Here is a 19909-nt window from a genome sequence, read left to right as displayed (position 1 = left end):
AAACAATTTCATGAAAAAATTTCATAAGATTAAACAATGAAATCGACAGATGAAGGTGGTTTGCACGGTTTACACAAATGAAGGCGGTTTTCATATGATCACTCCTCTATATATATATATATATATATATATATATATATATATATATTAGACAACAAAATTGTTGTTGAAAGCGTCTGAGGCGGTGCTTAAATGTCTATATATCAAACTTAAAAAATAGAGTTGTTTATGACGAGATGATCTGCTAGACCCAACCTATCCGACCTGCAAGAAAAGCCAGCTTGAATTATGATTCTCGAAGAAATGGGTGGGTCTAGACTAACATGCTAAAATTAATGGTGGATATAGACAATGGAAAAAAAATCTGGACAGGCCCGCCATTCCATTAATATCTTTTATAATAATTAACTTTTATTATTAAAATTACAAATAAAATTGAAAATTCTTAATACTTATCAATTCCTACTTAATCATGACTCATGATAATAACATTATTTAAAAATCTTAAATTTGAAAATATAATTATCTCAATTGATCAATTCCTTATTATCTCATTTAGTCATTTTCTTTATCAATACTTCACATTTAGTGAAACAATTTCTTTCTAAAGTATGTATATTATTATGTATTTACGTCAAATTTTAAGCTGGAAATTTTTTTTATGAATTTAAAATTATTTTACATAACTTATGATTTTATATAACTTTTGTTTTCATAAAAATATAACAAGATTTTTAAGCTCGTTAGCCCGTGGGCAAGCCCGGCCTGTTTATAAGACGGGAATCGGTAAGTTTTCAAGCTCGTAAAAATGAGCTTAATTTTACCATGTTAGGCTCCTTAGACAAAAAAAATAGGTTAAGCTTGACCTGGGTCCGACCCAAACCTACAAATAATCCACTTTATTAAAACTATGACTTATGCTATGTTTGTATTATAAGTTAATTTATTTTATGAATTTGTTAAATACAAGGTTAGTTTTTTTTAGATGTTATTTCAAGTAAAATTCAAGTATGTTATAGATTTTTTTTCTTTTTCCATTTTTTGTTAGTTAATTAGTTATTATATTGAAGATAACATGATCAATTATGATATTTAAATTACAAAATAATCAAAATTTGAACTACAAAATAATCAAAATTTGAACGCTTTTAGGCTGTGTTTGGTATATGGGACAAGACAGGCACGACGAGACAAAACTCATTGTCCCACGTTTGGTGCGACATTGGACATGGACAAGAATAGGGACAAGGTGAGACAACATTGAACAAAAAAGGCTTTTTCGAGTTCCAGCAAAATAGGTGGAACAAAATGGGACAATAATGAAACAAAAAGTAAAATATTACTAATTAACCATCATTTGATATATATAACCTTAACATGGTATTTGTTTTAGTGGTCAACATCGCTAGTTGGACCACAGCCACCACCGGTAGCCACCGTCGGCTACCTTCACAACCACCATTGACCACCGACCACCACCATCCATCTCTACCACCATTAGTTCGTCAACCACCACCACCTCCACCATAACCATAACCACCATTATTGCCTACCATCACACCTACCTCTACTACATAGGCCATAACTACCTCCTCCACCATTGTCGACTGCCACTACCACCACTATCCACCATCTTAACATCCTCCACAACCACCATCGTCCACTAATCACTAATGCTTCTACCTCCACAACCATTGTTCACAGCTAAAAAACAAAGTATCAGCGACGGATATTAGTGACAAAAAAAGTTCCTCGCTAATCAGCGAGAGATTGGCCAAACACCAATTCTCTCACAGGGTGTTAACTGGTCCACCACTTGAGGTAACCGGTGAAGAGATCTGGAAGTTTGTCTATCATCTTCCAAATGTTTATGAGGGTTTTCACGTATAGTTCAAAAAACAGAAAAATTAGCGAACCACTCAAAATTGGGTACAAAGAAACATCTTGTGGGAGTTGCCATATTGGAAGATGTTATTGATCTGACACAACCTCGATGTCATGCATATTGAGAAGAATATTTTTCAGAATTTCTTTAATACTGTCATGGATATATCAAAAACTAAAGACAATATAAAGGTGGGGAGGGATGTAGAGATTCATTGCGATTAACGGATTTACACATTGCCATGTCAGGCAACAAAGTAGTGAAACCAAAGTCATCATACAGTTTTAGCAAACAACAAGTAAAACAAGTGTGCTCATGGTTGAAGAAGCTGAAGTTTCCCGACATATATGCTTCGAATATAGGGAGATATGTGAACCTAGAAGATTCTAGCTTTTATAGCTTCAAGAATCATGATTGTCATGTGTTTATGCAAAGATTGCTTCCGATTGCTTTACGATAGATGATACCAACTTCTATATATGATGCAATAACGGAGTTGTCCACATTGTTTTATGTGATATGTTTAATGGTGTTACACATTGATGACTTGGTTCCATTGCAAACAAGTATTGTTCACACGATTTGCAAGTTAGAGAAGGTCTTTCCGTCCAGATTCTTTGATTCGATGGAACTCCTCGTGATACATATGACACGTGAAGCTATAAATGGTGGTCCGGTCTAATATAGAAAGATGTATCTCTATGAGAGGTGAGTCCCTAATTTTACTAAAATATAGTACAATATGTTCATATAAAACACTCTTTTGGTTCCTAACACGTATTTCATCGCTTATTTAGGAAGTTTGGGTCATTGAAGAGAACAGTTTGAAACAAAAAAAGGGTTGAAGGATCTATCATTGAGTTGTACCTTTAAATGAAATTTATACCTATTGTTCCCTCTGTTTTGATCCATCAATAAAAATAAGACATAATCGTGAGTCAAGGAACTTTTCCCCGAATATCCCTAGTTGTTCGGAGACCAACGATCGATTAAACCTATTTAAGGTTCCATCTTGTCCACTATTCGCGAATGATGGGGTGTAACATCTCGCTTGAGCAAACCCCAAATTACCAATTTCTATAAAATCTTCAATAAAATATAATTTATTGATTATTGGGACTAAAATTAATCCTAATTATTCTAAAAGTTTTGTCAAAACAATCGGGGCCAAAGATGGAAAATCTAAAAAATGCTGATAAAACGACTGAGTTTGGAAGAAGACCAGAGGCGATGAAAATGGACCAGAGGCGATGAAATAGACCAGAGGCGAAGCATCGGTCCAGAGGCGATGCATCGGTCCAGAGGCGATGAAGAACCATAGGCCAACACTTTAAAACACACAAATCTGGGCATAACATTAATTAAGCTCAAAATATGGGATATTAATTTCTAGAAAAACATCGAAATATCCGTTCTATTTTAGTGATAAAACCACCCAAAACACAATTTCAAACCGGATATAATGGATTTTTACTTACAACCTGAATTAAGTAGCAAAAGAATACGGGACAAGACTATATATAAGCTACTATTTACATAAAAGCAAGATCGATATCTTCAAGATCCCCGATAAATCTTCAAGTCAAACGACGGGTTCGTTCTTTTTATCCGTCTTCTTTCCTGAGAGAGGTTGCCACTTAAATGGTAAGCCAACGCTTAGTGAGTTAAATAGTTAAGTATTACATATCAATATCGCACATGTTTATAAACATACATAATAAACTCTTATCAATAAAAGAGTTCAAGACATCGTCCTGATGTAAACCGAGACTTACAAGAAACCGAGTGAACAATTACGTACCGGATGCTAAGATCATTGGATTTCATATCCAAATCACCATAATACACCATACCATTGATTCTCAATACAACAAGGAGACAGGCTCAACGACAAAATATATTCAACAACGTTAGAATACCAGTAAATATCAAGAACTAAGAGACCGAATCGGTAAACATAACGAAAACAGTGCATCACCCCGTGCTTCACCTCACGGGCTCATGCCAAAGTCCGAGTCAGAATCATACATTACGGGAAACCTTGCACTGCCCGCGTTCCTCTACTGGGTATGTTCCAACGTTCCCTACTCATTGCTCTTCCTCCTCTTCGGGCAATGAGTATTCACAACCGCAGAAAGTCTCACCCGTCCAACCCGGGATCTTGACTTCACCATAAACTTCTGGTGTACCACACGAAGTAGTACCTGTACTATGGCGTACAATTCAAGGAGCAAAACAATGAATCCGAATTCAGAAAGCAAACCGATGTACCAAGATAGTAATAAGGAATCGACTCAAGAGCCGGAATCAAAGACAAATCAAGATTGTGTGACTCCATTCAAGATCAAAAACATTCATATGAAAATATATATGTTCAAATCAATATGTAACAATTAACTATATAACTCACCGGGCAACCGTATAATACCGAAAAGCTCCGAATTGAGCTCACAAAGCAAGTCCAATATACCACACTTAGATTGCTTCCAAAGTATCAAATCATGTCCTAATTTCCCCCTGAAGTAAATGTACACAATCTCATAAGCAACCAATATAAGAAACTCATGATATACACATATCCTATTTGAACATTTTACTTAAATTTCTATGTATAGCTGCTGCATGCAGAACTATTTTGCCCATTTTAAGCTCGAATTCATGCATTAAACATAAAATAAGAAATAAACTAGACTCAAATATCTAACTAAGAAAATTGGWCTCACCTCATTTGGATTTTTCTACGATTTTATACAGATTTTCAAAGTCTGCACTCTTTCAATGCATTCTTAAGTCAACATTCTCATTTTCAATCATTTGTCTCAAACCATTTCGATTTCAAATTATTCGAACTTCTGAATCTCAACTTAATATAACATATTTGACATAAACAACCAAAATCCAACCTTTATTTTATCATTTATATTATCTCCCAAATCTTTGACTTAATCAAGTCAAAGTTCATATGATGAACTTGCATAAATCTTGATAATCTCTTGAATCTAATGATTATTTCAAGCCATAAACACTAAAAAGCACTTATTTTATACACTTAAGATCAAACCCATATGAAACCCTAACTCTATCTCAACATGCAATCCATAAAACAAGAATGTCAACCAAGAACAAGTGCAAAAATAGATTATACCTTACTTGATGATCAAATCCTTCCAAGATCTYRTAGTTCCTCTTTGATTTGAGTTGAATCAAGCCTATGTGTGTGAAAATTGCACCTCTAGTGTGTGTGTGTGAGTTCTGGATTTAAATGACAAGAAAAATGGGCAAAAACTCCAATTTATAATGCTAAAACTCGAGTTGGGCCGAGTTGGCCCGGCCAGGTACCCATTTTGACCATCAACACTTAAATTATTCATAATTTTTCGCTCGGACCTCCGTTTTCTTTGAGGTTTTCGCCTACACGTTCCTAAAAATATAATCTAAACATCCAACAAAATATTCCAGAAAAGATCTCCAAAAAAAATCCGTTTTACGTATCTTTTCGACGTAAAATTTTCCAAATCCTCCGATATATTCTTAAAAAATATAATTCTAAAATTTCAAACCTAAAATCCTACTAAATCATAAGTTCTCTTTAACCTAATAATTAAATATACTTAGCAAATAATTGGGCATATAAAAAAAATTGGATGTTACAAATACCTCATCCTTTTGAGGATTTCGTCCCTGAAATCACTGTTGTGGAAATAAAGAAGGGTATTTCGCCTTCATCTCATCTTTATGCTCCCACGTCCAATTTGGTCTCTGATGGTGTTTCCACTTGATCAATACCAAGTCTACTTCCTTATTACGTAGTTTCACTTTTCTCTCGTTCAGAATTGATTCTGGTTCTTCAATGTATCTTAATTTCTCATCTATTTTGACTTCGGCTAAGGGCACCGTCTCTTCATGTTTACCCAAGCATTTACGTAAGTACCCGACATGAAACACATCGTGTATCCCCGTAAGTTCTTGAATTCTCAAAACTTCTGTCGCTCCATCCCCTCCGGGGCCAGAACTTCTTGTTTCAGAAGGAGAATCTATCAAATTTGATCCTCCGGTAACTCTAGTCGATAAGCTTATTTTCCGATACGCTCCAATACTTTGAACGAGCCAATAAATTGTGGACTTAACTTACCTTGTTTTCGGAATCGAAGCACGCCTCGCCAAGGAGAAACTTTCACCATTACCATATCACTCACCGAGAACTCGATTGGCCTTTTGCGACGATCTGCATAAGACTTTTGACGATCTTGGGCGGCTCTCATTCTTTCGCGAATAATCTGAATTTTGTCATGAGTGATCTGAATGAGTTCGGGACCAACTAAAACTTTCTCTACCGTCTTTCGCCAACACAAGGGTATACGACACTTACGTCCGTATAAAGCCTCATAGGGAGCCATTCCAATTGTCGAGTGGTAACTATTGTTGTAAGAAAACTCAACCAAGGGTAGGTGAGTATCCCAGCTACCACCAAATTCCAAGACACATGCGCGTAGCATATCTTCGAAAGTCTGAATGGTTTGTTCTGATTGACCATCGGTCTGAGGATGATAGGCCGTACTAAACGCATGACGTGTTCCCAAATCTCGTTGAAATCTAGTCCAAAAATTAGAAGTGAATCGAGAGTCACGATCAGAGATAATCTTCACTGGTACACCGTGTCGCGAGACAACTTCATCAATGTACAACCGCGCCCATCGATCCATAGAGTAAGAGTCTCAGACAGGTAAGAACAATGAAGATTTAGTCAATCGATCAACTATAACCCAAATAATGTCATGTTGTAGCTGGGTCTTCGGTAGTTTAGTAACCAAATCCATCGTTAATTCCTCCCATTTCTACATCGGTACCTCAAGAGGCTGTAAACTACCATGTTCAGTCTTTACTTGTAAGCATGTGGTACATTTCTCAACATAACATCCAATATCAGTCTTCATCCCAGGCCACTAGTAATCTAAACGAAGATCTTGGTACATTTTGGTACTTCCTGGGTGTATTGATAATCGCGACTTATGTGCTTCTGCTAAAACAACATCTCGCATGCCGTCAAGTTTAGGGACCCAGATTCGGGTCTTAAAGACCTTCAAGCCACGTCCTTCTTCAGAGAAAGAATCAATGTATCCTACCATTCGTTCTACTTTGACATTCTCAGGCTTCAAAGCCTCAATCTGCCATTTACGAATATCATCAAATAAATTACTTTTAACCGACGTGCAAGTGATAGAGTAGCATAGAAGTCCAGAATGCATCTTCCTACTAAGACCATCTGCCACTACATTGGCTTTACCTGGATGATATAGTATCTCACAGTCGTAATCTTTAATGAGCTCCATAGCACGTTGTTGATGCATGTTCAAGGTCTGTTGATCAAAAAAATACTTTAAGCTCTTGTGATCAGTATAAAGTTGACACTTCGTTCCATAGAGATAGTGTCGCCAAAGCCTCAAAGCAAATACGACCGCTGCTAATTCAAGGTCATGAGTAGGGTAGTTCTTCTCATAATCTTTCAATTGGCGAGAAGCATATGCAATCACCTTGCCTCGCTGCATCAAGACACATCCAAGACCAAGTCGAGATGCGTCACTATATATTATAATGTCTTCGTTACCCTCAGGTAGAGCAAGTATAGGCGCGTGTGTCAGACATTCCTTTAAATTTGAAATGCTCGATCTTGGGCCTCCTTCCATTCAAATTTAGAATCTTTACGAGTCAAAGAAGTTAATGGTACTGCGATCTTAGAGAAGTCCTTGATAAATCGTCGATAGTACCCTGCCAGACCCAAAAAACTCCGAACTTCCGAAGCATTCTTTGGTTGCTCCCATTCTTGAATTTCTTCGATCTTGGCTAGGTCTACAGAAATACCGTCTCTGGATATGGTATACCCCAAGAATTGTACCTGGCGAAGCCAAAATTCACATTTCGAGAATTTTGCATAGAGTCGTTCTTTTCTCAACAATTCTAGCATTTGACGTAAGTTTGTAGCGTGTTCGTTTTCAAACTTTGAGTAAACCAAAATATCATCGATGAATACGATCACAGACTTGTCGAGCATAGGATAGCATACTCAATTCATTAAGTCCATAAACGTTGCAGGTGCGTTTGTAAGTCCGAATGGCATTACGAGGAATTCATAAATCCCATAACGGGTCCGAAAAGCAGTCTTGGGTACATCGTCCTCCCGTACCTTGAGTTGGTGATAGCCATATCGTAAGTCAATTTAAGAAAAATATCTCGCTCCTTGCAACGGATCAAAAAGATCATCAATTCGTGGTAATGGATATTTGTTCTTTATAGTTACCTTGTTAAGCTCACGGTAATCTATAGTTCCGTCTTTCTTCTTAACGAACAGGACTGGAGCACCCAAGGAAATGTGCTTGGTCGGATAAAACCCTTGTCCAATAATTTCTGCAGTTGTTTCATCATATCTTTCATTTTCGCAGGTACGAGACGATACGGTGTCTTTGCTATCGGAGCTGCACCCGGTATCAGTCTATACGAAATTCTACTTGACGATCGGGTGGCAATCCAGGCAGATCATCCGAAAATACATCCGGATATTCACAAACAATAGGAACGTCCTTCACCGTCTTCTTCAATTCTTTCACCGCATCCATAACATAGGCTAGAAAATTTGAACAACCCTTGTTTAGATAACGGCGAGCTTTTAGAATAGAGATTACCTTTATGTCGATCACATGCCGCTCCCTGTAAATGTATAGGTAATTCCCCTCGCTAATTGGTATTTGAATCATTCGTTGTGAACATATGATGTTGACTTGATTCTTTGCCAACCAATCCATACCAATAACAACATCGAATCCATGTATATCCGTGGGAATTAGATCAATAAGAAATTCATAGTCATCTAAAAGCAATGTACACTCTCTAAATACCTTATCAGCAACTAATGGTACTCCGCTCGCAGTGTMAATAGTGAAAGGTTTTTCAAGCATAGTAGGCACGGATTCAATATAGCGAACATAATCATTTGACACAAAAGAATTTGTCCCACCAGAGTCAAATAAAATACGAGCAGGACAAGAATTAACAAGAAATATACCCGTAACAACGTCAGGATCGTTCATGGCTTCCTTCGCGGTAGTTTGAAATGCCCTGGCCTGAGGTTTCGGAACCTCCTTCTTTTTGGTCGAAGCCCCCGTTGTATGTATCGGTCGTTGTCTTGGTTGTTGTACCGACYHCTTACTTTCCTCCAGTCTATTCTTTGTACATTCTCGCATACGATGACCTAACACACCACAATTATAACATGCCTTTTCTCTTTGAGGGCACTGAGTTCGTATGTGCCCAGCTTCACCACAACAGAAGCATCATACATAAGTTTGATCACCACTACATCATCCCTGGTGATTCTTGCCACATCGGTTGCAGTTCCGTGGCGTATTTGACTGCATTGTATAAGCCTGTGAGGTAGTATGTGGTGTATTATGCGATTGAGCTCGTCTCGACTTGAAGAATCGAGATGATTTAGATGTCGGGGTCGAGAAGGTTCTCTCAATTCTCGATCGTTTCTTCGGTACATTAGAACCATCATGGAGACTCAGGTCATGCTCCTGTTTCCTTTCATACTCAACTACTTTGGTAAATGATGGTACGTCGCGATTGGTGATGAAGTCGCGAATATTCCGTTGAAGACCGTTGACGAAATGATTAATCTTGTCCTTTTCACTTGGTAAGAACCGTTGTGCAAACTAAAGCTTCCGATTGAACTCTGTTTCATATTCAATCACCKACATGAATCCCTGTTTGAGCTCTAGGAATTCCTTCTCAAGCTTTTGTTTCAAATCATCCGGACAATATTGTTCGAAGAACAGCACTTGAAACTCTTCTCATGTCGTCCTATACCTAGTATTAGGATCCATTGATCGATATGTGGCGTTCCACCAAGTGAGTGCATGATCGGTAAATGTCGCTGTAGCATAACGTACTTTATCCTTCTCCTGTACGTAAACAATCCTGAATACTTTTTCAGTGTTTTTGACCCATTGCATTGCAAGTACTGGGTCCGTCTGTCCCAAGAACTCTGTAGCGCCACTACTTCTAAATGTTTTAAATGAAGGTCAGTCCGACTTTGTTTTGGGTATGTTTTCATTAACCGGCTTTGATCCTTGGACAACCGGATTTTGAGCATTAATTGGATTTTTCACTTCAGATAACTTTCTTTCAAACTATATTCTTTGTTCTCGTAGAGCAGCCCATGTTTGATCATTCATTATTTTCAATAACCTCTCAGTACGAGGTGATAGTTGGGCTTCGTCGTCATTGTCAACATTTTCTTGGACATTCCCTTCAAGATTGAGGTTTTCATCCCCAATTTCTTGAGTAACCGGCGCGTTGCTAGCTGCATCGTGATCAGACATCGCACTGAAATTATAATACATATAGAAGTCAAATATTCTATTCTTTGTACCCCAACAAATCCTAGGTCTCTCCTATTAGTCTATATCCCATATAATCATAACCTAGTCACTATACAATGTCAATACCTAAGTWTAATCATAACYTAKTCACTATRCAATGTCAATACCTAAGTTTGAGTCCGAATATCATTAATGATATCCAGTTCACTCAAACCACAGCTCTAATACCATATCTGTAACATCTCGCTTGAGCAAACCCCAAATTATCAATATCTATAAAATCTCTAATAAAATATAATTTATTGATTATAGGGACCAAAATTAATCCTAATTATTCTAAAAGTTTTGTCAAAGCAATCGGGGCCAAGGATGGAAAATCTAAAAAATGTTGATAAAACGACTAAGTTTGGAAGAAGACCAGAGGCGATGAAAATGGACCAGAGTCGATGCATCGGTCCAGAAGCAATGCATCGGTCCAAAGGCTATGAAGAACCAGAGGCCAACACTTTGAAACACACAAATCTGGGCATAATATTAATTAACCTCAAAATATGGGATATTAATTTCTAGAAAAATATCGAAATATCCGTTCTATTTTAATGATAAAACCCGGATATAACGGATTTTTACTTAAAACCCGAATTAAGTAGCAAAAGAATACGGGACAAGATTATATATAAGCTACTATTTACCCAAAAGCAAGATCGATATCTTCAAGATCCCCAATAAATCTTCAAGTCAAACGACGGGTTCTTTCTTTTTATCCGTCTTCTTTCTTGAGAGAGGTTGCCACTTAAATGGTAAGCCAACGCTTAGTGAGTTAAATAGTTAAGTATTACATATCAATATCGCACATTTTTATAAACATACATAATAAACTCTTATCAATAAAAGAGTTCAAGACATCGTCCTGATGCAAACCGAGACTTACAAGAAACCGAGTGAACAATTACGTATCGGATGCTAAGATCATAGGATTCCATATTAAAATCACCATAATACACCATACCATTGATGCTCAATACAACAAGGAGACAGGCTCAACGACCAAATATATTCAACAACGTTAGAATACCAATAAATATCAAGAACCAAGAGATTGAATCGGTAAACATAACGAGGACAGTGCATCACCCCATCCTTCACCTCCCGGGCTCATGCCAAAGTCCGAGTCAGAATCATACATTACGGGAAACCTCGCACTATCCGCCTTCCTCTACCGGGTATGTGCCAACGTTCCCTACTCATTGCTCTTCCTCCTCTTCGAGCAATGAGTATTCACAACCGCAGAAAGTCTCACCCGTCCAACCCGGGATCTTGACTTCACCATAAACTTCCGGTATACCACACGAAGTAGTACCCGTACTATGGCATACAATTCAAGGAATAAAACAACGAATCCAGATTCAGAAAGCAAACCGATGTACCGAGATAGTAATAAGGAATCGACTCAAGAGACGGAATCAAAGACAAATCAAGATCGTGTGACTCCATTCACGACCAAAAACATTCATATGAAAATATATATGTTCAAATCAATATGTAACAATTAACCATATAACTCACCGGGCAACCGTATAATATCGAAAAGCTCCGAATTGAGCTCACAAAGCACGTCCAATCTACCACACTTAGATTGCTTCCAAAGTATCAAATCATGTCCTAATTACCTCCTGAAGTAAATGTACAAAATCTCATAGCTGCTGCATGCAGAACTGTTTTGCCCATTTTAAGCTCGAATTCATGCCTTGATCATAAAATAAGAAATAAATTAGACTCAAATATCTAACTAAAGAAATTGGCCTCACCTCATTTGGATTTTTCTACGATTTTATACAGATTTTCAAAGTCTGCACACTTTCCAAATCCTCTATTATATTCTTAAAAAATATAATTCTAAAATTTCAAACCTAAAATCCTACTAAATCATAAGTTCTATTTAACCTAATAATTAAATATACTTAGCAAATAACTAGGCATATAAAAAAAATTGGATGTTACATGGGGAACAGATAATATTAAATGAACTTGACTTGGAGACTATCCATAGATATGTCTTGTTCAACTATGTAGAAGTTCAACCTTTCTAGTCCACCTATGACGAAAAGATTCGACAAAGAGAACTGAATATTGATGATGTTGAACTTGATAAAATCCAGGATGAGAGGTTTGCTGACTGATTTTCGCATCACATGAGTATATATATACTGGCCACTAGTATTAATATACAAAATGCAATGACATATGATATATGTTTCTTATGTGTGACCTTCTTTAATAGGTCATATTCGAGTTAAACGACTCAAATGAACAATTAAAATCCCTAGCACACGAACCAGGCCATTATGCCACCACGCATCAAGGATACCATGTGAATGGTTACAAGTTTCATACGGTAACCCATAGATCTGGTCGAGTTACCCAAAATAGTGGTATCAGTGTCAGGGTCCTACTATGATGAATACGAGTCTGATTTCTATGGAATCTTAGATAATGTTATAGAGGTGGAGTATTATGGCTCAGTATGACAGGTAGTTGTCATGTTCAAATGACTTGGTTTGATACTGCCTCGGGGGGTTAAAGTTGACCCTAAACACAATTTGGTAGATATCAAATATAAGTCTAGACTTAGATCCGACGATCGGTTTCGTTCTAGCATCACAGGCAGGACAAGTCTACTCTACTACATATTTTTCAATGACAAAGGATTTGAAAGATTGGTGGGTGGTTGTCAAGACAAAGGCTCGTGGCACATATGAAGTGTCCGACATGATTAACAATATTGAAAACAATGATCATTTGGATGAAGAACAATTCTTTTAAATCAACGAAAGGGTAACTCATAAAACGTTTGCATTGGGAAACGAGCTCGATAATGTTCGTCTTGCCACATGGGAGATAAACGACTCCATAATATTAATGAATATGAAGGTGGCGATGAATTGAAAGATAAAAACGACGATATACCAGTAAATGAAGATAGCGAGGATGAACTTGAATTTGAAGACATAGACGATGATTCAAATGATGAATATGAACCAATGTTATCTGATCATTCTTCTGATTAGTAGCTTGTTTTCTATATGCTTATTTCATAATTGTACATATAATCGTGATTTATCATTATCTTTTTTCATGATAGAATTTAATGTTTGTTTTTTCAGAAGATGTCACATCGAAAATTTTCTGGTAATAGAGGTAACACCATGTCTGGTAGGGGAAGTAACTCTGCTAGTGGACGTGGCGATCCACGCACCGATGACATTGTGGAGTTCATGGAGACCAGCCTCCAGGATATAGATGACCAAGAGGTGGAGGCCCCAGCTTCGACTAGTTCAGGGTCGAGGAGAGGCCCAACCATGAGATGCCGACACCTAGTCATGCTACCCGCGGCCATATCTTTCTTTGTTAGGCAATGAGTAAGTATATGTGTATAAGACTTTATATTACATAATAAAATGATATGAATGCCTTTTGTGTTGTATATATATTTTTTAATTGTGCAAGTTTAAATATGCAATGTTAGCCAATAGATGACGACTATATTCAGGTCTTCCTTTGTTCGTCCGTGGCATAGGTGGAAGAAAGTTCCTAAGGAAGCCCACGACTTGATGTTCCCGTGCTTTCGGGTTGGTGTACCCTTTTAATGTAATTATACTTATAAGGTTATTCCATTGATATAAATATTGTCCATGTAGGCTTAGTTCCAGTAGGAACCAAAGTTGGATGACATGGTCCGTGATTTATGGACTAAATCCAAGCACAATAGGTACTCAGATTTAATGAGCGTTGCACATGAATAAGCCGTGGCATAGGCCTATCCCGGTGCTCAACAATGTGACAGTGAGGATTTCTCACGGATTATGTTACACCGCCCTCTATGGATCCCAAAGAGGTTTTGGATTTAGATGATTGACCAGGTATGTATCTTTATTGTGAGATTTATGAACTGTCATGTCTTTCATATCGACTTATATATGTGTTATGTATTTAATAGGTTTGGGATATTGAGCCTTGGAAAAAGAAATCCAGGATCAATAAGGCCAATCAGAATACACATTTTTAGGGGGTGTCGTCCAGGCACACCGGGGGATCGATTAGTAATACGCAGCATCGAGACATAATAATGTGTATATAATCTTTTTTGAATATGTAATTCGTTCTCTACATTTACTAATAACTTAACCTAATTGTCTGATGTAGTTACATGTAATAGGTCGTGAGTCGACTGCTAGTAAGGTGTTTGAGTGCACTCACTGCATGAACAGGAAGTTTGATCCAAGTCTGTTCGGCCAGCCTACCGATCCTCTTCAGTTCAGTTCCCCCAAAGTTGCTAGGTATCATGTAAGTTTTCTAAGAACATTACTTCAGTTTAAAGATAGGTTTGGTAGGTTTAAGGTAATATATTTTAATAAACATGGTGATGCTATTAGGTTGGACTGTCATTGTTGCGTAGACGTTAGGCTAAATTGATAGGTTGAGAATGTGACTATCGTTGGTAATTAGAATGCTTTAATTGTTAGAAACAAGCATTGAATATGTTTGACTTACAGTCGTTATGCTACTGAAATTTCTACATATATAACCTCACCCATTTTTGTTTTGGTGAAGCACATGAGCGATTTCAATCGCTTAGGGATGAGTCACAGTCTAGTACCGACACCCCTCCCCCTGATGAGGCATCTCTTTGGGAGCAAAGTGTCGGAGGACGGAGGAAAGGCCGAATATTTGGTTTCGGGACCACCCAGGATCCCTCGTATGCTATGACGGGTAGATGTAGCAGTAACACCGAAAGATAATACGATTCAACAACGAAGGTATGTTGATTATGTTGTTATATACTTTCTCATTACTTTCATTGCGAACAAATTACTGATTTTGTCGAATATTAAATATTTACAGATGGCGGAGTTGAGAGAAAAGTTGGCAAGGGTAGAGGAGGAGGCGCGACTGAAGGAGGAACGCTATCAGGCCGAGATGGAGACCGAACGGAAGAGTAAAACAGATTTGGAGGCCCAACAGGCTAGACATGTTACTGCATTAGCCGAACAGGTCGCCTTATCAGAGCATTTTGTTGCGTTTATGCGGCAGTCAGAATACGTTTCCCCCCTCCCCACCTCTAGGTAGTTAGATTGTATGAATTGGATCTTTTAAATTGTATGAATTGATTAGTTTTAATTTGTTCACAATTTTGGTTTGTTATTTTATGACCATATTTTGTATAAATAAATATAGGAATTATGTAAGTACAAACTATTTATATTTACATTAATAATAATTAGCGATTGATTAGCGAGAAAAAATTTGTCGCCAAAAGTCCCTCGCTGAAAGTTTCCCTCGCAGATCCGTTGATGAATTTTTTCGCTGATCCGTCGCTGATAATATTACCTACGAGCTTTTAACCGACGGACGATCAGTGACCGAGGAGGTCTTTAGCGACGGATCAACGGGGTATTTTTCCCTCGCTCATACTCTTCATATCATAGTGGTTGTTGCAAAAAAATTCACCGTGCCTTAACCAGTTGATAAGGATCTTACAAACCGAATTAAACATAATTTCTTTTTTGTATGAATAGAGTTCTTCAAACTACCATCAATTATATAAAAAATTCATTCAAATTTGGTACTATTTTGTATTTATGTATATGAAAATTGTGTAAAATTGTTTATAAATTAAATGGTTTACTTTATTTGTGTTACTTGTATATATATATACATATATATATATATATATATTATATGATATATAAAATCATAAAATAACTTTTGTGCAACTTGTCTAGTTTGTTATGTGCAACCCTATTCGTACCAAACACCAGAAAGACACTTGTTTTGTCCGGTCATGTCCTGTACAGTCCTACCCTCTTGTCATGTCCAGTTCTGTCATGTCCAACCTTTTCCATTCATGTCTGCGTATCATGTCCATTCATGTCTGCGTGTCAAACACTACCTAAAGAGTTATCGTAATAAACCTGATATTTATAAATAATGATTTTTTTAATCAAGTATTATATATATAAACATGTTATAAGTCATATTTTACTACAATTATGAATTAACTATCGCTATCTTCCTTTTTTAAAAACTATCGTTATCTGATTGTTTCATTGGAGAAAAGTAATTTTGAAAAGACACATCTACCCCCATGTGTGTGGTGTTGGTTTTTGCAGGTTATTATCCTTGTCAAGTGATTACCATTCATGGTTTAACCAATACTTTCTTACGACACCTCACTCCATGCCTCCATCTATGAGCGAGGACAAAATCGTCATTTTCAAGCCGTATTCTGAAGGCCCCCCCCTCCCCTCTATCTCCATAACTGAAAACGACTGCAAGCAACCTGTGGTCGACCTGTTCAACCCCGCTCCCCCACACCTACGCTTTCTACACACACACGTATACATATATACATACATACAATTATCTATACATATATAGTTGTATGTATATATATATATATATATGCACACACACATACTCACCGCCTCATCTCATTACTCTTTTCTCTCTCTCTCTCTCTCTCTTTCAAAGGTTAAGTGGGCTGTCTGTAGAAATGGTGGATGTTGAAAGAGTCTGTTGTATGTGTGGTGACGTTGGTTTCCCTGACAAGATCTTCCGCTGTATCAAGTGTCATCACCGCTTCCAACACTCGTATGTCTCCTCCACCCTCCACCACCACCACAACCATCTCTCTCTCTCTCTCACACACACACAGAAAGACAACACACATGGGTTTATTATTGTGTCTTTAGGTTTTTCCACATATGCAGGTGATAATCTCCGGCAACCACTTTCCGTTCATATTCATGCTATTCGGTTTAGTTCATTTAAATCACCAACGATCATAATCAATCAAGTTTCTAATTTTTGTCTTATCAACACACACACACATCATCATCATCATCATCATCATGGTTCTAACTATTTAACTATTACAACAAACGCCACCGCCTTCAGCCACCCACCACCATCACAACCACCATCCCTACATGAAGTAATTATTTATTCATTGATTTTATATAAATTAATTACCTACGTACTATTTCATGTTGACCTTGACCACTACAACCAGTATTATAAGAACCCATGTGTAATTCTTGCAAGTCCTTTTGTTCTCCATAAATAAATTCTTAAAATTATTTTCTTGGTAAGTGCACATCGCACTTCTTCAATTATAAATATATAAACATATATTTTTTTTTCTCATAAAATATTAAAATAGGTATTGTAGCAACTACTATAGCGAATCATCGGATCCGCCAGAGCTATGTGATTGGTGCCAAACCGAGGTGAGTCGAACCACCAAACACGCTGGTTCTTCGAAGAAACCAAGCTCAAAATCCGACGCCGGAGCCAGTAACCAGTTAGAATATTCCGGTGACAAGATCAAGCAGCATGATCGTGAAGAGGGTTTTGAAAAAGGCAAGTCATCGTCATCCACTGGAGCTCCATCTCCAAAGACCAGTACTCGAAGGTACAAGCTCCTCAAAGATGTCATGTGTTAACTAAATATTGGGGTTTGGTACCAAAGGTGAGACCTTTATGGATCGAGTTTAATGTTTCCAGACTGTAATTCTTTGTTTGACTAGCTTGGGGGTAAAATGGGAACAAAATATTGTCTATATAGAATGAAGATGGGGTGGTGGGGGTGGTGAAAACAAAGCGTTTTCACTGTTCTTTTTTGCTTTTGTGATATATGTTTTTGGACCTCCATGACTTTGTTTCATAAATAAAAGCTACATAAGCTTTCTGATCTCTTCCTTTTGGTCAATTGCATGGTGTGTTTAGAGTGCTCTTAATTTGTCTAATGACATACGATTTATTTATATGATGATCAAGTTGTGAATTCGTACACAGTTTCTTGATTCTTACAATAAGAATTGCATGGCATGCATCATTGGTTTGTATGATATAAAATGCTTGTTAAATTCGTTATATTTCTTTGGTCATTATTATAACTAGGGACATGGTGGAAGTAACATTTGCATACATTTGGTTATGTTTTTGAAACTGAATTATGGTGTACTTTTTGAGATGTTTCTTGCATGGAAGTGATGTAGGGTTTGTCTGAATAAATAATTGAGGATAAGATACATGGGTTGTTTGGGATTGATTATCTAAAACAACTTATGTTTTTCTATAAAAGTATTTATTAATTTATTATAAGTCAGAAGACTTTAACTTCTTCAAGAACTCCTTATTACCGGTTTGACACTGATATAAGTTGTTTATCCAAACACTCAAAAATGCTTATTACTGGTGACACACCGGAATAAGTTGTTTTTATAAGCAATCTCAAACACCCCATATTTTCTTTATATGTATATTTAATAAACAAAAAGAAACGATCTTATCACATTATTCGAAGTCATATTTGTTCAATGGAAGACTTTTAAGTTTGTTTTACTTATGTGGAGAGATCTTCTACATGAATTTATGGAAAGTAGTTGAGTTAAATATATTACATAAAATATTAATTGAATATGTTAAATATAATGGTAATAAATAAAGATGTTTAACGAATAATTAAATAGTTTTCATAAATGTATATCAATTTAAACACATTAAACATAATCTTCATTGCGTTTGTTGTGAAAATATGCTCTCATATGCACATTAATTGTCATCGGTGAAATTCATGGATCCTATACATGTAGAAAATCACTCTCACACACTCTCTCTCTCTCTCTCTCTCTCTCTCTCTCACTCTCATATATATATATATATATATATATATATATATGATTAGGTTCAGTGAGATATACTGTTTTTGAGATTCATGAGACGAGGTTATGAATGCACAAAAAAATCGTGAAGATACAAATTAAACATAATCTTCATTGCATTTTGTTGTGAAAAACGAGTGTTATTTTATGGTCTCACGTACAAGTCTCATGAAAACATGTCTGCCTTATATGATCCGAATTCTCTCTTTCTCTCTCTCTATCTATCTTCTGTTTTCATGAAACCGTTTCTTTACACTTGTAACTTCACAAGAAAACATTGTGAAAGAACTTTCACAATGTTTTTGCTATTTTGCTATGAAGTTTTAAATTATATTTATCTTCACAGTGTTTTGCTGTGATGTTTCAAGTGTGAAAAAAATAGTTTCACGAAAACAACTTGGTCTCACATGAAACCAACCATATACATATACACACACACATATATATATATATATATATATAGATGTATACACATACATATGTATGTAAATACATATATACATATGTATGTATATATATACATACATATGTATGTATGTCCAGGGGCCGGTTTAAGTAAGAGAATGTTCATATATGGATCATTAAAGGAAATCCGAAAAAACTAATTGCATATTCATATATGAATCAACATTAGAGTTTATTAATATGGGTTCATATAAACATGAATTTTTTTCAATAATTCGCATAGAAATCTTCCCTTTTAACATTTTGTTCCTAATAGCACAATATTTAGCATTTTTTTTTTTACTTTAACTTTTCAATATATTCAATATATATATATATATATATATATGTGTGTGTGTGTGTGTGTTGTGTGTGTTTTGGAGTGTATGTGTGTATTGTTTGGGTGAAAGTCGCAAAGTTTGGAGTTAATTGGTGGAGAATGGTAGGGTTTGAAATAGGGTTTTGTCTTTAGCTATCAA

At 36.5% G+C, this 19909-nt stretch overlaps 1 protein-coding gene across 1 annotated transcript; it reads left to right on the top strand.

Moving 5' to 3' along the window:
• Positions 1-16755: 16755 nt before the first annotated feature.
• LOC112502892 lies at positions 16756-18016 on the top strand. The gene is made up of 2 exons (XM_025106912.1): positions 16756-16911; positions 17483-18016. The coding sequence occupies exons 1-2, from the start codon at positions 16814-16816 to the stop codon at positions 17763-17765; spliced, it is 381 nt and encodes a 126-aa protein (XP_024962680.1). The 5' UTR covers positions 16756-16813; the 3' UTR covers positions 17766-18016.
• Positions 18017-19909: the final 1893 nt, after the last annotated feature.

Source organism: Cynara cardunculus, unplaced genomic scaffold (genome assembly GCF_001531365.2).
Source record: "Cynara cardunculus var. scolymus isolate 2C unplaced genomic scaffold, CcrdV1 Un_Scaffold_2130, whole genome shotgun sequence".
Lineage (NCBI taxonomy): Eukaryota > Viridiplantae > Streptophyta > Magnoliopsida > Asterales > Asteraceae > Cynara > Cynara cardunculus.
Note: the sequence above shows the minus strand (reverse complement) of the source record. Positions and strands in the feature narration are given on the sequence as shown.